The sequence below is a fragment of the Phaseolus vulgaris genome, chromosome 6 (assembly GCF_051622355.1).
Source record: "Phaseolus vulgaris cultivar YP4 chromosome 6, ASM5162235v1, whole genome shotgun sequence".
Taxonomy (NCBI): domain Eukaryota; kingdom Viridiplantae; phylum Streptophyta; class Magnoliopsida; order Fabales; family Fabaceae; genus Phaseolus; species Phaseolus vulgaris.
This window is the reverse complement of record NC_143503.1, coordinates 27,078,582-27,103,255: the sequence shown is the minus strand read 5'-3', so window position 1 is coordinate 27,103,255 and position 24,674 is coordinate 27,078,582. Positions and strand designations below refer to the sequence as shown.

The following is a 24,674-nucleotide window of genomic DNA, read 5'->3' as shown; positions in this document are numbered from 1 at the left end:
TTTTTGGCTTGTTTTGAATTGGTTGATCCATTTCATTATGCAAACAAGTTGTAATTGGTTGTCCCGAGTTTTTACGTCACAGGTGGAGGTTAGGTATGAAATTTGGTCCGGTATAAGTAAACCAATAATCCTCGTTTCGAACAAGATAAAATTCAACTTGATATGCCTTTTTAATCATGTGGAGGTTGTAAATCAGATCAATGAATGTCGGGAACAAACGACAATAACGTGACGACATGGAAGTCGAAGAGCTTGGAAGTGGCCACAATCACACCACCAATAATTTAATCTAACTGTATATGATTGAGGTCGTCGATCATGTTGGGGGGAGGGGGGGTGCAGGACAACTTCAATTGGCAACTTCAATTGCAAGGCCGTGCAACAACAACTTGATTTTCTCACAAACAATGTTTTCTTCCTCAAAACACATGTCAAGCTTACACTTTGCTCAGAACTTTATGTTCACATGGCTACAATTTTCACTTTTGGTAAAATAATCACAATGTCACATAGATTCCTTTTGACAATGAAGTTTGAATTCAAACTTATATTCAAACTTACAATTTAAACCTACACCATTAACAATTTTAATCAATAAATGTTTATTCCTATAATTTTTTATATATTTACCCATTTACGTAAATATGAAAAAAAACTGCACCAGTGAAATTTTCCATTTCAAGACATTATATTTTTTTTACAACAAAGTAATTCCATTTAATATGGATAACGATGAAGAGTGCAAGATATAAACACTTGCATAGAACTTAAGCCACATCCTCACTAAGGTCAAAGAATAGAAAACAATGGTGAAATTTAAATTTGACACAATTCAATATTATCTACATCCACTTGTTAGAGTGGTGATCCCTTACTTTTCTTTTCACGTGAATGACACAGAAAAAGTTTATTACTTCATTGATTCATGTGACCGTAGGACATTATCTATTTCATCTCTCCATCATGTCAATCTGGTAATGGGGTTATCCAAAACTTAAGGCATGTTTTACTTCCTCTAACATCCTTATAAATTTTTACTCACCTTACATAAATTTCAAAAATCGAATTCTTCTCCTCATAAATACTAAAAAAACAATAATTCTTTGAGGATCACATGACCTTTTGGAACAAATTTAGATTCACAGTGAAAAGAAAAGAAAAACTATATTGAATATTTTTTGGTAAATAATCTGTTTTAAAGTCCAATATTTGATGCGTGTTAATTATGAAGAAATAATTCAGGATTAGGAAAATATACAGACAATTTTTTACCAAAGAATTTTTTTTATTCATAGTTATATTTACCCACGGAAATTATTGGCTAAAAATGCAAGGTAGCAAATAAGACTTTGTAGTGTACAAGTTATTATCTCAATATCATTTCGCATCATTACCTCATTTGAAAGTAGGAAATTTTCTAGTATACACACAAACCTAAGACTTCATATTTGCACACACTCATTACCAATAAAAATGAACCACAAAAGTGAGTAATGAGATATGTTTTAGTGAGTGGGTAAATATGAGGTATTATAGATATGTTTGTAAGTAATAATTGCTTTAAAAGTATATGATAAAGTTAGAAAAAAAAAGGATAATGAGATTGAGATAATTTAAAGATTTAAAGAAAAACAATTTATCTTTACAGTGTAATAGATAATGTACATAATGTGTGAACTTCTCTCATCTTTTTTCTAACAAAAAAGGAGGGGAAAAAAGCAAAAATTAACGTCGACAGCAGGGTTCGAACCTGCGCGGGCGAAGCCCAACAGATTTCAAGTCTGTCTCCTTAACCACTCGGACATATCGACATGTTTGAATGAAGAATGTCAGTTTCTTAAATAATCTATTTAGTCTTATGATTTTTTACAGAGAAACTAAAGATCGTAAGTATAAAAATTAAAAGTCAAATATTTTTAAAAAACGAAAAACATAATTATTAAGATTATTCAAAAACGTCGACAGCAGGGATCGAACCTGCGCGGGCGTAGCCCAACAGATTTCAAGTCTGTCTCCTTAACCACTCGGACATATCGACAATGTTTGATTATACATCATATAACATAATACTTAAAGCATGATTTCACTATTGGAAATAAAATTAAAACTTAAAATAAATGGTGGAGATTATATCAAAAAATGAATAGATGAGATTTTTATATTCAAAATAATTGAATTTTAATCAATATATATAATAATTATTTAGATATTAATTTAAAAACTAATTTATAAATTAATTATTATTAAATTAGATATCAATAATTTTTTAGTAATTTAGTTAATATAACAATTAATTATTTTTTATATAATTTTTAAAAGTGAAAGTGATAGGTAATTATTATTTAAGAGACTTTTATCCACGTATTTGTTTTTGTAGGTAACTAATTTTTACTTACCAATTTTATCAATAGGTAGTGTTGATTTTTTTTATAATAATAAGTGAATAACAAGTCTGAACGACCAAGTACTGGACTTCATATATTTTAATTAAAAAAACGTTTATTCTTCAACGGTTATATTTGACTTATTTATTTTACTATATTAAATATTATATGCAATATATTTATTATGTTGAAGAGAAATCAAGTTACTTCAAGAGAAACTTTAAAAGAGTTATTAGTTATGTTCATATTTAATTTTTTTTCTCAATGTAAGGTTAACATTAGATTAAGAGAAGATCAAAGATTGATATGAATAATAGTATAGTTATTTTAAAACTTATTTTTTTAATAATCTGATCTCTCTTTTAATGTTATATTATTAAGATTTATTATCTAAATGATTTTATTTTCTTTAAATTGATGAGTGATCTTAAACCTAATTATTATTATAATAATAAAAATACAAAACGCGTCTAAGTTTGTCAGAAGTCTATCTCGGTTTGTTATCGTGCCACCCTATCGAAGTCGTTATCGAACTATCTATCATATATTATCTCATGTACGAACTGTTACTCTTACTCTCTAATATTAAATGTTAGTAAAAAGTTCATTACATGTGATTTAGAAAAATATATTTAAGAGATTTAGAAAAATATATTTAAGAATGACAATAAGAATACCCACCATTTAAATTTATATATTAATACGATATATTTAACATAGTATAAAGTCCTAGCCCGTTTTCTAAATACGTATGTAACACACAATTGATTATTTAAATTATAATTTTATTATATATTTACATTCTTTAAATACTGTAAATTGAATTGACTAGTTTCGAAATGATTAAAGTAGAAAACGAAATCATGAAACAAACTTGTTTTGATATGATGATGTCAAATAATAAATTAATTAAGTGTTCAGAATAGAAACATAAAAATTAAAATAAAATGATAAAAAAAGGAAGGAAATATTATCTAATCCAATAAAAGAAAACATCGAGAAGGTAAAACAAAATTCAAATAGATCTAGATAGTGAAAAATAATAAATTAAATAAAAATGTTACATAAATAAAAGGTTAAATTACTAATTTGGTTTTGATTTTATTTACATTTTTCAATTTTGTTTCTCTATATTTTAATATTTTCAAATCTAATTTTCAAAAATTCAATGTTATCATTTCGTCCAAATCGATACTAACCACGTTGATGAACATTTAACACTAAACGGTAACTGAATAATGTAAATAAAAAAAAGAGAGAAAAAAACCAGGATAAAATGACGAGTGTAAAAAATATTTATTTCCCATTTTATAAACGTAAGATTCATTCAATACGAAAAAAAAACTAAATAAGTGAAAATTAAAAAAAATCATATTTTTCTAATAAATGTCAAGTAATAGTAGAAAATATGTTAAAAAAAAGGTGCAATATATTATATTGCTAATATATCTGAATTTGAATAGTGTATTTTTTTATATATAATTTGCGAGAAATAATTAACTGGTTTAACTAGCAGGCAACATATGTAAGGTAGTTTAGGTAGGAATCACTAAAATTTACATGAATCGTAAAGTGTGTGTATGGTACCTGGACCTATTCTTGAAGGGATGGAATGGCTCAGAATCAAAACCTGTAACCCACACCCAATCCAGACTGTATGAGTGACTCCAGATTCATACTGTTGAGCAGCCTTTGCACGTTGTCTTCCTCTTCCTGCTTTGTGTTTCCAACGGAAACCATCTGAGAATTGGGCTATGCTCGAATATCAATAATTCTGCAATCATGCCGTAGGAGACTGAATATCTTCCAACTATTTATTCAGTCTGAGTATACTCTAACAGCATGTGTGGAGAACGGTAAATTTTAACAAGCGTCCAGTACAAAATCTCTTCCACTTCAAGCTCTCCAGCAGCTCTTGCAGCATATATATCTTCACATATTGCCATCAATCTGCATCAATGAACAAATTATTTGGACACTTAATGAAACCACCATTGACACCCACTTCGTTTTATTCCTCACTAAAACAGAAGGGAGTCTCATATGAACACTCTACATAGATGGATTAATTGCTCCAGCACCTGTCACACGAAGGAAGATTCTCAAAAGGAATTCTCATTCGCAAGTCAGAACATTGTAATCTGATAAAACGTCCAACTGCTAGCACAAAGGTAATGTAGAGCCCCCAGATGCTGAACTTGCTGAGAGTGTCACCGATAATGCCCTCTTAAGGAACAAGGAAATTGGTATTAGTCAATGTATTGATAAAATCTTGGGGTAAAAATGTCTGAATTCGGCCTAACTCATGAATAGACACTATGTGATGAGTGTAAGGATGAAAATGATGTTTTGTTAGTATTAATTTTAAAGCATAAAATACTTGTCTGAATTTCTAGAATAGGAGTTTACTTTTTACTTGTAATTTTAGACTAAAATTTACTTTTACTGCATTTTCTTTTAATTGTAATTTGTTTTGTAATTTCTTTAAATTTGTCATTTTAGATTGAGTTTGAAATTGAGCTTCAATTGAAGACTCAACAAAATCTCAATAAGGAGGACAAAATTCAACCAAGAAAACGAGAGAAGAAAGTCCAAAGCAAACATGGAAAGCAAGTGCTCATATTAGTGCCTTGGAGAGAAAGCTACACAAACATAGAAAACACCACTCAAATTCAACAGATAGAGAACTTTTTAGATTAGAATTTGAATTTTCCCTCTAATATCATTCAAATTTTGGATCAAACATCTATTTTGGATACATAAGAAATTTGAAGATGATACGACTGACATGTTCTTTTATTCCTAAGTCCCATTTTTTTTTCTATTTCAATTGGTTCTTACATTATTTGCAGATTTGTTCTTACATTACACCAAACTTATTTTCCATTCAGTTCTTATTCAAGTTTTTATTTCAATATCATGTTCTTACTTTCCTTATGTTCTTATGAATCTATGAAACATAGCCTCTCATGAACTCTTCATGAAATTAAAGCAAAGATAAGGTTCAAGATGTAGTTTAATTCTTCTTGGTATTATTTTGCTTGTAATGTTTAGCTTTCTTTGTCAACCTTATCTTCTATCACTATGCACCAAGGATGTGTTTAGAGGAAAGTTTGTAAAATTGATTTTGATGTGAGGTGATTGATAATATAATGTAATGATTCTAAAAAGCAAGTTGCTGATAATGAAACTGACTAATTTTTTTTTATGAAAACAAAAAGTACGTAATGTTGTTTTAATTCAAATAATTTTGGACTCGATAAATTCATGAACAGAACCAAACATATGAAACACACTAAATAGGCAACTGTATTAAAGTTTAAGTTCAACTTACGCGGGGTTTCTTCAGATACAATTATAGCCATAGGTCCTGGGAACTTCCCACATCCAATTGAACCTAAAATGTCCAAATCATAAAATGACCACCACTCAGGATCTCCACGGTTAAGAACAAGATCCCCACTAACCAGCTCAACCTGCATGGACCATATGCCAATTATAATCTGAGCCATAGCTAGTAAAGGAATGTAACAGTTCAACTGAGTAAACTAGGTACATTTTTTTTGGTCTTAATATATATTTTTAGTCTTAGATCAGGCATATTATATCTTCAACATACCGACTGTTCGAGGGATCGCACATCTCCAGATCCTGTGACTCGGAAATATCTAGGGTAAATATTGAATACTGCGAAACTGTTAGAAGTACCATTGAAAACTTTAGTCACTTCTGAAGATGTGGGAAGATCCGGCTCCATTATGGTTAATTCATACTTGACTGCTTCCTTTCCTTTAGGTCTATCTCTGATAAATTCCCAGGAGAAAGAAATGTCCATGTTCCGCGGAAGGGACTTTATAAATCTGGCCTGCACAATGGGTGGAACAAGCCACAATGTACTTGCATCTGATTGGCAGCAAATTAATTGAATGTCTTTCTCATTGTATGCACTAAGATAACCCTGGGGATCCAAACTTGTGCGTGCTTCAAGATTTTCCCAAGAAATCTTCTCGCACAAAGTAGTCTCAAACAATGTCAACCTTCCATTTGATGTATTTATATCAACCCGGGCACTTGCATCTTTGATTGGGTTCGCAATGTTTGTTGGGTTACCACTGCTGTACATCTGTCCACAAAATGTAATTTTGAGGAAATGGTGCAAGTGATAGTTCAGTAAATAATTTAGGAATTTTTTTTGCCTCCAATATTGTTATAATCCAGAATTTATAACTGATCTAAAAAATGTAAAAGTAGCATTCAACTGCTTTTATCGGTAAAATGCAGAGGCATATAAATAAAATATTTGAAATATGTATTATGGGATTATGACATTCGAGAGTTTAGAACAGGATTGTGTTGAACCGATGAGTGCTACATCATTCCCCAAAAGGAAAAGAAGAAGAAGTGCCGCTAAAAGTCCTATGGTTTGACTTATGAGCTATCAGAAAACAGCAGACAATGACCATATAACCTTCCATGATTTTTTTAACTCCTAATATTCTATTTTCAACGCCTGATAATAGTCTAGCTACAATACAGCAAATATTTGTCTGAGTACTTGACAAGAGTTTTCGGGTTGGCATTCGAATACAGGACTTGAACACGTCTGTTAAGTCTAGGAAATATATATCTCTGGCCCCAATTAAAAAATGATAATCGAAGTGGAGCAAACAAGCCAACTTGAGATATTTCAATTACCGTAACAGGTATTGGGCCATCACAGTGAATCGGGGAAGAGAAGCTGCCCCAATGATTTTATATATTTCTTCTCATCAATCAGTCATATTCAGCTATAAGTTAGGAAAGAACAAATGATATCGTATAGTTCCATGGAAGGAAGTTAATTTCAAGCAAATTGCTTCTTTAAATTGAAAATATTTTCTTATCTTTCTCACGTGAAAGATATTTCCTTCAACCTTTTCAGACCAAGTCATTCCCATATAATACTTATTAATTCATTAGTTCTGTAAAAGGATTTCAGAATTAGATGAGATTCAAAGTTGTAAATTATTTTTAAATTTTAACCAATAAGACAGCACTTGGATTTTTGCTTCTTACCAACATTGGAGCCCATATGACACATAGTAACACAAAAAATAAACATATCCCATTGGTAAACTTCGTCATTTTTGTTTGCTTTTGTCCTTGTTGGTGCCTGGCTCTATTCAGATCCACATCGCATTTGACAAGAAACAGACTTGCATGAATGTCCTCTAACTAGAAAAAAAGAAGTTAAATTGTTATAAATAGGGAAAAGAAACGCACATTGCCCTGCAGTTTATTGTGCTCGAGAATAGTCAATCAAGAGAAGTCCTATACTATTAACATCCTAATAGCAACTCATAAGCAGTAGCAGTAAAAAAATTTATCAAGAGGAAACATGTGAAGACCGTTGACAACATACCGTGAGCCAGTCATGCATAGTCAAAGATGTCGTTGTGCAAGACCAATCTAGCACACTTCTCAATTCATAAAGGAAAGGTATAGCACGATATAGTCGAAAACCCAAAACATTAATCCGAGAAACACTACTGGTCAAAAACTGCCTGTACAAAGTGCTCTTGTGTGGAATCCCAAAATGAAGTTGCATGGCTTGCAAAACCAGAGAAATTGCTTTTGTGAGATAAATGGCTCGGAGTGCTAGTATTCCAGAATATCTGTGTAAAGGATCCATGTCCCAAGCATATTTTGTGACAGAATAGGTGAAGAGAATAAGGTTGAATAAATAGAAAATAACTTTTCCTGTTGCAAATGAGCAGAGGTATATAATTCGATCTAGCACAATCAAGAAAAAGACAACCTGCAAGGTAAAGCTCTTACGCTGAGTAACTAACGAAACATACAAATTTATTATCAACATGACAGATTCAAAATGTAAATTGGCATCAGTCATATGGATCAGAACATATTAAACCATATAACAAAATAAAATGAATCATTTTGGCATCGAAAGAAGCTAATAAGGTTCTGAACAATATGAATACAAATCTCATGAACCTTTGGAAGAAAAAGTTAGTAGAGCAGTGGCTGGGCTGTACATCTAGTTAGACCCACAACAACCCTTCAGCTCCCCTGATATGAATTAGCAGTTTATATCCGTTTCGCTAGACAACACAACAGCAAGGCAAATGGTCTCTTTCAAATTGTTTTTTTTTAAATATGAATGACTCCTGTAATTTAATAATTGAGCTTTTTCTTGAGTCATCAAGTATAATCTCCATTCATAACACCTAACAAACAGAGTTCCAATGGGTGTAGGTTATAGCTATAAGACCACTGATATTTCAATTACATTTGTTATAAGTCCATTCATAAGACCACTTGGAACTCCATTCTGTACTTAACCTTTCAATTAAATTTGCTTTTTACTTTTACATGCCACTATATTTCCTCCCACAAACATATTGGGGTGGACCTTCTATCAACATCTGATCTTGCACAATCTACATTTGTATACATCTCCATGGATAGTTTACCTTCTCTTTTGAACAATCTCTTCCTCCATCTCCATTTTGTCCTTAAAAAGTACATTCTGGATTCTACAATCCAGAAATGTATTTTTTTCTATTTACACCTCCCAGATTGTAGAATACGAAAGGTATTTTTGGATCCAGAAATATCTTCAAGATTCTAAAATCCATAATATTTTTTTCTTTAAAAAATACATTTTGGATTACAGAATCGGAAAGATATTCTTGAATCCGAAAAGACCTTCCGAATTCTACAATCCGAAAGGTATTCCTGGATCCGGAAATACCTTGAATTGATCATGAGTCTTAGGAAATGAACACAATAACAATAGGAACGCCTGATTCTAACCCTTAATTTGTACGTCAATATTCTTCAGATCAAGAATCAACTTGTTAAACTTATCTTGTCATTCACTAATTGTCTTTCACTACTCATCTTGTATGAATACAATGTCTATTTCAGATATAGACAATTAACTAGAGACTTCATCATGTACAAGCTTTCAAACTTCATCTATAGTCCTGTTATTGTTTTCTCCTTTCGTACTTGCCTCAACCTTATCACCAAGGCTCAAGACAATACATTATGAGTCTTCTCCAAGAGTGTTTTCTTGTCCTCCTCAACATGAAGCTTGGATTCACCTTCCAAAGCTTCAAATAGGCCTAGAAGTGCACATATTTTCAACGACCACAGTAAAAAGTCACTCACTCCAGTGAACTTCACAACCTTGTACTAAAGTATAGTTGATTGCAATCCACACTCACCACATTAGTTTGTTGTGGAATTAACGTCAAGTTCACCGGATACTAGAATGTCCAACACAAACACCACAAGAAATTGAAAAGGAATAAGTAAGGAAAGAATAACAACACAAGAAGATAAAGAGAGGTTCAACTAGAGTATTAAAAAACTCTAATCTACATCCCTGAACAAATTCTTCTCTCTCGGAGAGCTACAAAAAGAACTTTAGATATTACAACTCAAATGTTTCTCTCTTACAACAGTAAATGCTCGCTCACTTCAGAACTCAACAACTCAACCTCATGTTTTACACAAGGTGCCTATTTTATGCAAAACAAATTAAAACAAATTATCACTTGACAGAAACGTGACATGTGACACTCATGTCTGAAACATATGATGACCTACATAGCGGAAGATGATCCTCCACCAAACAAACAAGTGCACTAGACGATCCTCCACTAGACAAGCATACAAGACAATATTTCTCCAAACATTGTACAAGATGATCTTCGTATCAAAATATCTCCATAGGTGTATTAGACGATCTTTCACCAAACAACACACAAAGAATAGACAACCAAGTATTACTTTTACTAGACAACCTTCTTCAACTAGAGGATTTTTAACAGTTTACTAACTGACCCAATCCTTACATGAACTTTGAGTAAATTATTTAATCAATGCATTTGAAGATCAAGCAAAATAATTAGCCACCTACAACTCAGTATTGAACTTATAATATACATAATAGAAATGAAATAAACCATCTATATACATTCTGAAAGAAAAAAAACTTACCATGAGAACTAATACAAAATCTTCTGGGAACTGATCTTCAAGCTGATAGACTTCAAGAAACTTACAATTAGCTTTCATAACTGATTCGTATAAAATGGAAATTAAGAAGAAAACAGCCAAATCAGCCCCAAAGATGTAGGCATACAGATCAATTTCCTTTTTTCCACCACCAATGACAGAAAGTATGCGATATGGAAACCCAATTTCTTTAAAAATACCAGTATGTTGAGCTTTTTGAATCTCGTTCGATACATCTTTCGCTGGGGTTAATGAATTGTACCATTCCTCAGCAGCAAATTCAATTGGAGGTGAGGCATATAACACCTCAAAAACAACAAGACACAAGTTTTCATTTTCTTCGCCTTTTTCAATGCTCTGTACACGAACCCTACTTGCCGAGTGCAACTTAAAATGGTTATTCACTTTGCATCTCCTCCTACGCAAGATTTTCAGCAACTTATTTATTCTTGATTCGATTTTCTTAGGCTGAATTCCCTCTTTAGGCCACGAGATAACTTCCATAGACAGCTGAACAAAGTAAGGGGGAGTTTCTGCATCCGATGTCAATGATTTCCAGTACCTACAGAGGCTTCTGATAAACAGTTTCAGTATACTTTTCATGGGTAAAAATAATCTCTGCAATCTCTCTTGGTAGGTGGAGCACTTTAAATTCTCTGTGCAGCTCTGATTTCTTCTCTTATAAAAGCTGAGATCTGCAGTAACTGTCCAACCCCCATCCTTCACAGTTACGGAGATTTGCACAAGAGTGAATATATATACCAGGAAAAATGGTAAGTTGCTTGTCACAAAAGAAGATACTATTTGCTTAGCAGGAAATCCTAATTTTTGAAGTAAGCTAGCATGGAATTCAAACTCGGTATGTTGAATGATGATTTGATACAAGTACTGAAGCAAAATGCACACCTCCGTATAGATTAGCATAATAACCCAAAATATGTAACTGGGACCAGTATTTTGACAGAGAGCATATAAGAAGAGTGCTGCTAGGTAAACCAAAGAGAGCAAACTGAAATACCATAGATATATTAGAATAAAGCAGCAATAGCAAACAACATCATTATTCGACCTCATTCGGGACCACATGTAACGTAAAATAATTCCAATTTGGAGGAAAGCAGTATCAGACACAGTATGCTCATGAATTGAGTGTGTAGAAAGTGAAGGTTCTAAAGGTTCGGCACCGACATTCTGGTTATCAATTTCAATCTCATAGTATTCCTCATCCTCGGAAGAATCTTCAGATGACTCTAGTTCTCCACGTTCTATCTTTAGATAGTTCATTAGATTGTTAACTGCCATATTTCCAAGAGACTGCACCTGAGATAGACCATTTCCTATGAAACATATAGCTGAAACCAAAACATTTCTCCTGCCTGGATGTTTATAACGATTTCTTATTTCCAAATCCAAAACATTATTGTTTTTAGTTCTTTCCTTTCCCTCCACAATTCCATGAGGAGGAGAACCCATTGGATGCATCCGGTATTGTGGTATCAATGGACATTTTGATTTTTCACTCAGTAGAGATTGTTTCCCATCAAATGGACTTATTGTCTCTGTAGTCATATCAAGATCTTGCTTCCTGAATCCATTTTCTGGATGCAAATCTAAGGAAGAGTTTCCTCTCTTTTTTAGGCCATCAATTTTTAGAGAAGCATTGCTACAATTCGCTTCAGTGTTCATATCATGTAGCTGATTTTTAAGATTTAGCATCTCCGATTTCATCTTTTCTACTTGCAAGCTCCGGAGATGCTTCAACTCTTCAGCTTTACGGATATGCCGCAGATGAGCAGTCTTCCAAGCAGCTTTCTTCTCCTGCTGTCTAAGTATGGCACCGATCTGCTCTTTCTCGAGATATTTTGAAACATAAGCAAACTCTGGAAATGCAAACATGTATGACTGTAGTGCTACCAACACAAATATTATAATTTCCACAATTGCTGATCTTGATGTAATTCGAAACCCATAACCATACTTGTGGAATCCAACCAATTCATTAATGGATTCTATTGAACCAAGTTTGAAATTACTGAAGGTTCCAACAAAAGGAGATTGATATGCAAGCGACATGACAATAAGAACAAAATTGTACATTCTTAAGAATCTAAAAATTTTATTTCCCTGCTTTAGTATTTTTAGCCTTATTCGGAAGAAAACCATAGCAAAACCAAGATAGCCAAGATGCAGAATATCATATTCAAGAGTTCCTGTAATCAAAATCAATGAGAGAACAAAATCTAGCAAGTGACAGTAACCATAAAGCCTCAGGTGGTCGACGAATGTCCAATATCCTTTTGTTTCAAATGATAGATCATTTAGTACAGAGGCAGATTTCCATTGGGAGAGTATCTTCTGGTACATCTCCAATCCATTGAGACAAGATGACTGGTCAGCCCGGAATTTGAAACATGAAAACATGAAAACACCATAATACCAAAAAAGCATACGAGGATCATCCACAATAAGTCCTGCAATAAAGGCATTTAGCATAAATTATTTTGGAGAAGTTATAGCACAAAACAATAATTTACAATTAATGAAGCTCTGAATTATCACTAATAAGAACCCCCTGTTGCCGAAAACAGGCTTCAGGTTTGTTACATGGGATGCGCATTATCCATGAGAAGAGATACCTAACCAACATTTTTTGCAGTAGCTAAAAGATATATCTGATACTCTCCTCCAACAGTCATTGCATGGTACTTGTCCTTCAATTTCTTGGTTCGTATAAGTGATGCGCATCCAGATGGCCAAGTATTCAATGATGACTATGGAAGCAAATAAGAAAACAAAAATAGGCCATAGTTTTTTAATAAGTAGCCGATGAAGAAGAACACAAGCAGCAAGTGATGTTATATAGAGCAGAGAGACAGCATTCAACACAGCAAAGCTAGCAAGAAGCAGAGCAATCATGTTGATTTCAAGACCAAATAAATTGAACATATTTTCAATCCAGAACTTCAAAGATACTTTTAAAACAGTCTTCTGCATCTCCATCCTTTCTTTTCTTAAGAAAAGAATCCGCTTTCTATTCCACTTCAAGCTATCCTTCGAACTCTCCCAGAAATGAAAATATCGTATTTTTTTGCCACTGTCTCTTTCAGGCCCTGAATCCTGCCCTTGGGATAATGCAGAGTTAAAAGTTGGCCATGAACGACTTCTTCCACTTTTTTTAAATGTTGGTGATGTGGAATTTTCCAATTGTTTGCTTTGTGGTGCACAGGAAGTAATTTCATTGGGAACTTCTATTGGATTGAACAGAGGACAAGGTTCGTTCCATTTTCCTCGATTTACAAAAACATGTTTTTTCTCCAACCAATGAAAAACATTGTATTGATGTATACATGCTACAATAACCACAACCTTTCCCCTTAACCCTGACTCCAAACCTTTAAAACCAGGCTTATACATCTGCAAACCCATAAATAATGATAACTGGAAGTGCTCTTGAACAGGGAGCATCTCAGCTTGATTTCCCCACATCTGGAAAAGATATTCAACCATTATAAGAAGTCCTGAATAAACTAGAAATATTTTTGCAGGAGTCTGAGACAACTTTGGTAATCTTGAATAATTAATCAGACCAAGAAGATACAGGAAACCAAAGGCACTAATAGGTGATAAGGATGCATAAAATACGGCAAGATATAGTATTTTCTCGGCATGCCTAACCAAAAGGCGTCTGGCAAAAGCAAAAGGTCCTACTTCTGGTCCCTCGTAGTCACCAGATCCAGATCTTTTGCTCTTCCTCCTTTCATAGCTATATAGTTGCATCACAACCAAAACAGCCAAAGATCCCCAAATATTTTGTAACATTGAAGCTTTTGGGTTATAACCAAATGCAGTTTGAAGAACAACAATCCTAGGAAACCACATTTCAGAGCTGGAAAAGACACCAATGCCATAAATGGAGACAAACACAACTGTAGCATACACTTTCATAGGATACCAGAGATGTTTTCTTGTTTTCCCTACAAGTTGTCTTCCACTTATCCACAGTAGAAGAAAGAATAAGTAGCCAAATGAAGCATAGTTGGGCGTGCAAAGGTATATAGTGAAGAGAATTGTTAGGAAGGCAATGTATTTGCCACACAACCGATAAATAGAAAGGAAATTCAGTCTTATGGCCTCCAAATATGATTTAGTCTTCCTCTCTGAGTAATTAAATAGAATGGTTAGAATATTAACGTCCAGTATATAAACTTAAGGCTACATATGTAGCTTAAACCAATAAAGTAACAGAAGGATAATAAGGCAAAAAGGAATTTATTTAGCAAAATGAAAAGAGATGGAAATCCTCAAGTATAGTCAATATTTACTGAACTCATACCATGAGTTCCTTGGCTCTCACTAGATCTTGGACTATAGCCTGATAAACACACAGGTTTGATCAAGAAAGCTCTCAAGATGTTAAAGCCAAATGGGGGACAAGATGTTTGCCGTACAATTGCTGAAAATGAAAGGAGTGTTTGCAGCCCATGATTGTGAATTGCACAGAAACAAGCAAGAATCGGTATTTGGAAGAAATCCACAGAATGGATATAATTAAGCAGACCTGCAACATTCACAAAACACAAGAAAGATGTCATAAATAAATGTGTTGAAGGCAATAGAAATTTTACATTTGTAGCAAAAATACAACAGATGACAAATTCATTCTTATATAAAAAAATTACCTAATTGTGAGAGAATCTGAAAAGCATATGAACCTTTCTGGTCCAAAGTTTTGGAGATCAAATCAAGTTGAAGAATGAATTGAACGGCAAACTGTGCCTCACATAGAAGTATAATAGCTTGGTGTAATTTACAGTCGATTGTATGGCTTAAAAGATAAATTAAAAAGAAAACCACTGCATGTAGAAAGGGTATGCAGTCAGCAAATTAGGAACACAGCTACATCTCAAACTACACTAAAGACAGTGTTTCAAAGCAAGTTTCAATTTGATCAAAAGTCACTACAAAACTCTATTCTATAGATATAAAAGAAATTGCCACATCATAATTGTTACTCATGTCTTTCAATTGATTTGAATACTTGAGTTATTTAAACAGGTGGACCTTGTGGTTCATGGGTATTGTAAAACTCTTTACATTAATTGTGGATCAAAACTTCATTCCTACAAAAATTGGTCAAGAGTGGACCGACATCTTGTGCTAACAGAAAATACAAAAAAAACAATTCCTTGTTAACATGTTAACAACCAAATGTATAATTAACAAAGAAGGAAATTGTTGGCAATTCAACTTACTATAAACAGCATGAACGATACCAGATCTTATTGCAATTAGAAATATCAATATCAGTACTACAGCATGTGAGCACTTGCGTAGTCCCCATGCTATTGTAGCCACAACTGACAGTGTTGTCTCTTCTTCCTCTAGAAATTTTGCAACAAAAATAAAAATAAAGGTATTTTATAAGCATATGCCAAAATACTTGAGAGCTGATACAAGGCTAAATTGGAAGAATGCAAAAACACATTTAAGAAACATTATTTTATTTCTTAAACTACAATTTTATAAAATTGTACTTTTAAAAAAGATAAAGGAAATATTAATAACATTAGATATTACATTGGAAAAAATTAACAGCACATTTTGCATGGATAAGGTGTCATGATAGAGACTTGTCACAGGCAAAACACATTTTTTTTCTAAAGATGTGAAACATAAATTCAAACAAGATATTATTCAAAGAAATGTGTTGAGAAAAACAAGATTTATATAATTTAAAAAATGTTCCAGCCATGCTTTGTTGCTGATTCAATTGTTAAACCAACATTCTGAAAGTGACAGCAAACATCAAATTTAAATGCGTTTCATAAATGAATCCAAAGGCAATAAAACTTGATTAAATTTTAACAAAACAAAATAGCCAAATGTTATGCACCTTCATTAGCACATATATCATAATCTTGTAAAAAATAAGGGCATTTTACTATGGAACTCATTCATCATTTCATCAAAACTAACTAAAAAGGATTACATAGTTAAGCACTGGAAAAGCATAATTTAACACAGTAGTAAGCTTTGTCTACTCAGATCGTCTAGTTCTGTCACCTTCCATAACAGATTCATCAGCTGTTAATTGTTCTTGACCAGTAATGCACAATAACACTGAACTGTTCACAAGATTACACATAGCAAAAAGAAAACCAAGACAAAATTGAGCAAGCAAGTAGTATCCTGGGATAGGGTAATGCCACAAGCCTATGGTTTCCCATATTTCCATATCCTGCAATTGAGCAATAGAGGATGTCAACAAAAGATTATTTATATAATTGTAAGATATCTCAAAGCCTCTAGCAAAGTGTACCTTCCATGATTTGTTACTAGAGAAAGAGAGTACTACATTGAAGATGTATGTGCTAGCTGCCCAAAACAGAATGAAAACAAGAAGCATGCCATTTAAATGGTGCAACCGAAACATGGAAGGGAAGGCATACAAAATGTATCCCACATAAGCAAGCAATCCAAATGAGCCCAGACTTGCGAATTGAAAACTCCATAATGATAGAGCCAGCAAGGAAATCTGCAAGGTTTACCAACCAATGCAATTAATCAGATCATAAAAGTTCTGTTGTGTCATGGATCAAAACAAGGGAAAGAGGGATCACAACAGAATACTAGATAATAGGCCAAGTTGATCAAAGGGGGTTTGTTTCATGATATCGTTCTTCGTTCCTGGGAACGTGAAAATGGGAATAAGTATTCCCATGTTTGTTAGGTGGCTACGAAAATATATTCTCCCGTATCTCTATCCCCAGGAAAATAACCCCTTCGCGTTTTAATTGTTTCTATTCCCCGGAAGGGGGTGGTATAAGATATTATGATGGAAATGGAAATTATTGTCTATTATAACTACCTATTATTTCCATTACATTCTACTCTTTTTATATTTTTCAAAATTATTAAATACCAACCAAACATGTTTATGGGAATATGATTCATGGATATAATATTCTAGGAATATGACTTTAGGGAATATAAGATGATACCGTGAAACAAACACTCCCGAAGAAATCAAAAGATGTTGATTTGACCAATATACATTTGATGGATAATCTCACATGATTAATTTGGTAATCAAGCAAATGGTCAGAGTTTTCTTAATACCCAAAATAACCAAGCATGAATTTGTTGTAATGTTACATGGTTGATTAATTTGTTAATTACAAATTACAAATATACAACTAATCAGTTCATAAGTTTATGGATTAACCGATTAACATAGTCCCTTGATTTTATAATCTTTTAAACAGCCAACACATGTCATTCCAAACATTAGACGCAAATTTTGCACATGATTTTAACATTAAACAATGTACTGATTAAAAAAAATAATAGAAATGGATATGGCAGGGGTACCGGAAAACCATATGTTAGAAAGTTAATACTAAATGATCGAGAAACAACTCCTTGCAATAAGAAATTAGTATGCCTCACACCAGACCTGTCAGAAAATTACAAAACCAAGAGATGAAAGAAATAAATATTGTTAGAATTCCTCGTACAGCTGATTAGATGAGGGGACCTCATGAGTATGTTTTTAATGGATATTGTATTTATAAAAGATTACAAATCAAACATAAAACTAGTTAAAAGTTGGAATTGTTGGTTTGAAACCAAGATGGAAAAGCAAAAGAAAAGGAAAAAAAAGATTTAATATACGATTATTTAGGCAAAGGTGCCCTACTCATGCATCTTTTCCAACACGAGAAACTTCTTAGCAAGCAAGAGGAGTAATTTAATCATTTAATCTAAAATATATTTTATCTATTCTACTTCATACGTGCAAAAAAGAAAAGAGAGAGAAGAGGCCAACAAATTAAGTACTTACAACAAAATTCCAGATCATACTGACAACATTCACATCTCACCCCTAAATTATCTTACTAATATTAATACCTCACTTGAGTTCACAGACAAACTCAAGTGAAGTATTGTATCACGGCATTAAACCAGAGCATCGTCATTGCTAATTAGCAGTATTTTAGAACTTCATTATTTAGAAGGCAAAGGAATTAAACAAAAGCAAGCAAGAAAGAAGGATTAAATGAGGAAGCTGCGTAGTTTTACCTGGACTCTTGAAGAAAATGAAAATGCTTCTTAGGAAGAAGCTGCTCAGTCAAGTCACTTTCTCTTGCAGATGTGATGATTTCCATTTCGACTAGCTCGCTTCTAATCCAAGATAGCTGGAACAAGGCTGAAGAATAATGACCCAAACTAAAGGAAATCTTAAAAGAGACAACAAAAATCTAGCCAACTACTTGTATGAGTGTATCATCTCAATAAAGTGTCATATAATGCCACTATTGGTAACTGGATTTTATAGCAAGTGGCCAATGCTTTCCTCTCTGCTCAATACAAGGGCAAAAACTCAAGAAAGCAATCCATAACCAAGTTTTAAGTTTATCCAAATTAAAATTCAACAGAATTGTATTGTGTGAATGTGTTAAACTAATGGGTTGCAAAACTCTTCTTTTTAACTGCTGTAATTATTACTTTTACTTATTTCAGTTAGTTTGCTTGTCAGTGGTGGCGTCTACTCATGAATTTACTCTGATTTTGAACATATTTGTACTTTAAAAATGCAGTGAGTGAGTGACCTTTTTCTGACAGCATGCAAGAGTATGATGACGTGCTGTCATTTCTCATGTACTTGGCCTTAAATATAATTCAAAGTATGAAAAACAATATGGTTCAGCAGCAAATACGGAAATTCCTCTATTTCTCTTCACCACTCTTCTCTTTTCATCTTATGCTTCTGTTTATGGTAAACTAACTTCATTTAAAAGACTGAGCTAGGATTTCTTTGTCATCTAACAAGCCACTCTTTTCTACAATCCCATAGAGAACAATACGAAGCTTTTGGCCTGGGAGAAGCAAATGCAAAGTACAAACATGTTCTAAAATTTCCATTAGCTAATAATTTTTAAATAGCCAACTAGTTTAGAAAGAGGAGAAGCATTTTATCAACTATGTTCTCAAATTGAATTATTTTCTACAAGAAAATTGGATAGAAAGCTCTGCATGAATTCCAAAAAGAGATACTTGGAAAAAGCTTGAGTACACCAATACAAAGTATTAGTATTGAATGTAACAGTTAGGGAGAGAGCATGGAGGAACCAGCTCAAATAGAATTTAAATGATAAAGTGATGGAAATTAAAAGGCGAAAAAGCAAAGGAGCTTTCAGCTAAAAGTTATGGAGGGTGTTAGGAGACAAAAGGAACTACAAAGTTTGATTAGGCCAAACTCTCAAAATCTGCTTGAAAAGTAAGGTTTACTTCCACTTATATATTTAATTTGATCATATCTCTAATTAATATGAGATCTCCTCTACTACTCATGTAAATATGGGTTAAGTCCATTAAATAGATAGAAATATCTAACAATATCTAACACAATCAAAGTATAATACTTTAATACTCAAAAGCACACAAGTCAACATGCTCATTCATTTAGTTGATTCTTGCCACCACTCCACACACAAACACATAATGATAAATATCTATCTTATTTTATGTTACAAATTGACTCCTTTTTGTATAATATAGTCATGTTAGGGGTGCATTTAATATTCTTACCATAATGTAGAAAAGTAGAAGTGAAAGACCAGAACAAACTTCTGACCATTCTGAACTTGTAGAAATTTTGAACAACCCAAAGTGGTAAAAAATCCACCTAAAAGTATCCGGGAATTCAATGGGAAGTTGATATATGTACATAAAAATGATATTAAAGCCACCATAAAATAGAAGATATTTCCACCACCTACAAGTTCGTATAAACCAGAGTTTTAGTAAACTAATCAAATTCAAATTCTAAATTATACTGTAAGTAAGAATAAAATGGCATTATCATAACTCTTTTGCTCGATGAAAGGGGAAGCTTACCGAAAAATAGCTAAATAATTGCTTGTCCATGACCAATCAACAAGTCCTATGCTGCTACAGATGAAAAAAGGGAAAGAAATCCAAGATACATGACTAATCCCAGCAATTAATTGTACAATAGGTAACAATAAGCAGCATGTGCCCTTGAGATGAGATCCTACAACCGAAAAATGGACATCCGTTTATAATTATTAGAGACAAGGATATCAGATAGTTATTGTTATTCAGTTATTCACAATTTTTTTTACTAGCAACATAATGTAACAATTTTATTTGCATCTCACTTATATACTATATTTTACTGATATCACCGATTAATGTGTCCCAACACCCTCCTCACACCAAGAGTTGGACATTTGTAGATCCAATAACAACTCAATAATAGATGAGATAGTAGAAACAACAACAATAGCTGGAATAAACTTTAATATCACCTTATAATTTGGAATTGAGTCTGAGTCAGTCATATAAACTGACTTGTAAAGTGAAAGATATCTTTCCACTTCTATACTTTAATTAGGTCATATTCTAATTGATATAGGATCTCCAACACCAGACCCCGTGTCAAAGATTCAACATCTTGAGCATGAAGTTTGTTGGATTGCCATCTATGAGTGGTTTGATACCGGACAATAACTATTAGGATAGGCTCACAAACTATCTTACAATTTGAGTTTGGATTTAACTTAGCCTCACGAAATCAACTTAAAAGTGAAAGTTACCCTCTACTTATATACTTTAATTTGATATATCACTAGTGATTTTAGACTCTCCAACATCCTAAACAACAGCACAAAGATGGACATAATACACAAAAATAATAATTTAGTCCTAGAGCCAAAACCTCCCAGAGAACTATCTAAAGACACGATTATGGACAGTTTCAATTTGAGGCAAGTTTGTCAAAGTCTGCTTTTAGTCCTTCTCATATAGACTTTCCATGGCCTACTACCTTGTCACGCAAATAGCCATCCTAAGAGCCTAAGAAAAACCTTTATTATTGTATCATTGTGCTTACCACTTGTTTTATGACAAACCTTTTCCAGAATATAGAAAAATAAACTTTATTGGACATAACAAGTCAATTACAAAAAAGGTTAAGTTAAACCATCCATGAAAAATTGAACACAGAAAAAGAAGACATGAACAAACTCAAATTATCAAGGTTAAAAAATGCAAAAGTCCCTCTGAATATCAGCAATGGTAAGTTGGTAATGATTCTTAAACAAAGATGATCAGCGCACAGGAGAAAAGCATAAACACAACCCTATCCCGAAGCAAAAGTTAGGGCAAAGAGAGAAGTTTTTTATGGCAAACCTATCAGCAGAACAAAATGACATAGATGCCCAGAACAAAAATCTCTCCATGGATCTTGACCAAACCGATTTCCATAGATTTCAATTATAGAAAGAAAAGTTGCTAATACTTTTGTGAGCAAAAAGTGCTGTCTCAGCAAAGTCCTCCAAGACTGCACTCTGCAAAACCATTTCATTCAGTATTTGTAGTGTATTCTGAAGGGCAATACACTGAGGATAAAACTTCTATAATACAAAAAAGGTAAAACAAATAAGACAGAAAGTTCAAGTACCTTATAAATCCAATTAGCTCAGCCCACTGAGCATCAGCAGTAGTCCACTGATCCCCCTCAATGGCTAAAACAATATGAAATACGGCATGGGAGAGTAGGGTCAGAGATGATAACATTAGAACAGACCATGACATCAAATATTGTTGATGAACACGGAATCCTGTTTGCAAAAAAAGAAAAAGGTTCACTACATGAAGAAAATATATAATTATATATTAGCATTAAAAATACTAGAAAAGCAATGTCAGGTGAAGAAATGATGGAAACAGAATCATAAATTTAGAGTATGCGTGACCAAATTCCCTATTGGAAACCAAATCTTTTGTGTAAGAAAAAGGCATGAAAAATCATGAATTTAAGCAAAGATTCTCACCCTTTTTCGAAGCAGTGTACTGAATGAAAAGGAATGCCATCAAATCAAGCAAAGATATCAAACTCCAGTTAAGCAAAGATGCTGCATGAAACGAGAAAAGTCGTGAGTTACAATTTTGACCAAGAAAACAACTATGGTCATACAATAGACTTCATGTGAGTTCAACCGATCCCACTCAAACTTAAGAAGGAATCAATTTTATAATTACAGTCACGGACAGTTATAGCTACAAGGGTTGCGTGTCCTTATTGTATGCAAAACCATAATACTCTGGTACTTTATTTTTTTATTTGAAAAGCCCAAACTCATCATATTTAATAACCAGTGCAAAAAACATTGTGATTAGTCCAAATGAATAGAGTAAATAAATAGTGTATGTACTGCTGCTGACAGTGTACAGGAATTTTATACTATCATTTAATCACTAACAGTCATACATTATAACTTTGTTAATTAATTATAACATAACTTCCTTAATGTCAATGATAATTCTGATTGATCGACACGCAAATGTTGTTTCCACTCGCAACACATAAAAGTTAAACTCAAATGAATAATATGAATTTTTCACGTTTGAAGGTCAAATTCACATGAAGTTGGTTACTATTATTCAATATACAAATCCACAGAAGTGCAATATGAAGTAGCTTCCATCAAGTAAAAAACGGTTACAGGTGAATGGCAGACTCGATAAAATGATGCGCGAAGAGAGTGGAACGGCGAAGCAAACCTAACAGAAGGAGCATAGGCAATGCGAATCCAGGGATAAACCTCGCCATTACCACTGTTTAAGATTGAAAACTCTTGTCAGTGGCTACATTACAGAGAGATTGAACCAAATCCACGGGTGAAACCCTGGAAGCTAATGTGATAAGCTAGTTGATTCTCATGGCGACGCGAACGGCGATAATCGAAACGGAAAACGACGCCGCATGGTGTTGCTGCGGAGCAAAACGGAAACAGAATGCGGATTCAGGAGAATGGATTTGACGAGGAATGAAGATGTAGTTTTGAGATTTGAAACGCGACGAAGCGTGTTCTACGCTTACAATTTATTTGATTCGTTGCCGTGCCTGCTCAAGTTTTCCTTTCCCTCCTGAATTGGAGGCAACTGAATTCGATTACTCAAGATCATAGAAGGGTAATCTCGGTACTCCGCTTCTTCGAGCCTCCCCAACAGTTATAGGCACAGGCAAAGACAGCACATGGACACACCGCAAAATTACAATAATCACCCCCAAACATTTGAGAGTAAAAAATTGTATAGATAATGCTTATTACAGGATACCTTACTACTCACGCAAAAGGAGGAGACTATTTTTTTTTTATACTTTTTTATATATATTATTTTACAATTTTAATCTTACTCAATATTTATATAACTACTTAGAAAGATTGTTGTAGTTTTTTATTTTAGTAGTTATGTTTTTATCAAGTAAAATAATATAAACACATGCAAAATTTATTTATGTTTTTATCAAATATGAGAATTGTTTTTTCAAGAGTGACATACCTGGGAAGTCGAACTTAAAGTCATTAAAAGTTATTAAAATATTAAATATATAAATATTAAAATAGTGCTCTCTACAAAATGGGTTTTTGATGGGTTATTTTTTTTTTGCTTTTTACCAAAATGGGGTCCGTTTAAAAAAATTACAAATTTAGGTAAGTCGTGTCAATTCGACACGACTTCATATGCACAAATCGTTCCAATTTGACACGACTTTGTCATGTCATACTGAAGTCGTGGCAACTTGGCACGACTTCAGTATGCCACGTCATAAATTTTTTAAATAAATTTTATTGTTTATATATTAAGTAGTAAGTTATGTAATGTTAAAAATTAATTTGATACATAACTTTCTAAGAGTGTTAGTTTTAAGGAACAAAAAATTAGATAATTGTGTATGGATCATGTTTGAATTGAATGAATAAATACATAGATAAAGAAAATGAGGAAATTAATAATCAAACTTGAATTGAATTTTATTACTAAGTTTGTCTGTGCGGACAATTGCTTCAATTGTGACATTCCGTTTTACAATATGAACATTTTTTTGGCTAATTTGGAATTGAATCATCCATTTCGTTACAAATGCGTTGAGTGTTAGGTCTTCCTGATTGATGTCGACGCATGATGAGGTCAGGTAAGAAATTGGGTCCCATGTAAGTAGACCAATAATCCAATTTTTTGTTTCTTAAAACTAACACTTTTAGAAAATTATGTATCAAAATAATTTTTAACATATGACATGGCAGAAGTCGTGCCAAATTAGCACGACTTCTGTATGACATGATAGAGTCATGTCTAATTTGGACGATTTGTGCATATGAATTCGTGCCGAATTGACACGACTTGCCTAAATTTGTAATTTTTTTTAAACGGACCACGTTTTGGTAA

The 24,674-nt window shown here is 33.1% G+C and overlaps 1 protein-coding gene and 2 non-coding genes across 6 annotated transcripts; all 3 read right to left on the bottom strand.

Moving 5' to 3' along the window:
• Positions 1–1,729: 1,729 nt before the first annotated feature.
• On the bottom strand, positions 1,730–1,811 carry TRNAS-UGA (transfer RNA serine (anticodon UGA)). The gene has a single exon. It is a non-coding gene; the product is annotated as a tRNA-Ser (tRNA).
• A 145-nt stretch (positions 1,812–1,956) lies between these two features.
• Positions 1,957–2,038, bottom strand: TRNAS-UGA (transfer RNA serine (anticodon UGA)). The gene has a single exon. It is a non-coding gene; the product is annotated as a tRNA-Ser (tRNA).
• A 1,757-nt stretch (positions 2,039–3,795) lies between these two features.
• LOC137831723 (piezo-type mechanosensitive ion channel homolog) lies at positions 3,796–23,370 on the bottom strand. Of its 4 annotated transcripts, none has more exons than XR_011084469.2 (21): positions 23,004–23,370; positions 22,274–22,354; positions 21,901–22,060; positions 21,630–21,787; positions 20,313–20,469; positions 20,004–20,190; positions 18,495–18,610; positions 17,784–17,868; positions 16,732–16,947; positions 16,476–16,650; positions 15,665–15,793; positions 15,092–15,265; positions 14,746–14,970; positions 13,049–14,569; positions 10,395–12,883; positions 7,786–8,181; positions 7,440–7,594; positions 6,004–6,507; positions 5,719–5,860; positions 4,466–4,610; positions 3,796–4,334 (listed from the first exon to the last, which is right to left on the bottom strand). XR_011084469.2 is itself a non-coding variant. In XM_068639513.2 (21 exons), the coding sequence occupies exons 1-21, from the start codon at positions 23,050–23,052 to the stop codon at positions 4,199–4,201; spliced, it is 7,404 nt and encodes a 2,467-aa protein (XP_068495614.2). In that variant the 5' UTR covers positions 23,053–23,370; the 3' UTR covers positions 3,796–4,198. The 4 variants fall into 4 exon arrangements, 3 of the variants coding, with proteins under 3 accessions (XP_068495614.2, XP_090160235.1, XP_090160236.1); XM_068639513.2 differs by having other exon boundaries at positions 7,440–7,598; XM_090304109.1 differs by lacking the exon at positions 7,440–7,594.
• Positions 23,371–24,674: the final 1,304 nt, after the last annotated feature.

Bases quoted from the DNA above. Each gene is read 5' to 3' on its own strand.
- LOC137831723 (XM_068639513.2), bottom strand. From the start codon at position 23,052: ATGGCGAGGTTTATCCCTGGATTCGCATTGCCTATGCTCCTTCTGTTA. The intron at 20,191-20,312 runs GTAAGCTTCCCC...ACGAACTTGTAG, and splicing joins AATTATTTAGCTATTTTTCG to GTGGTGGAAATATCTTCTAT. The intron at 16,651-16,731 runs GTACACTTTGCT...GCTCAATTGCAG, and splicing joins CTAGTAACAAATCATGGAAG to GATATGGAAATATGGGAAAC.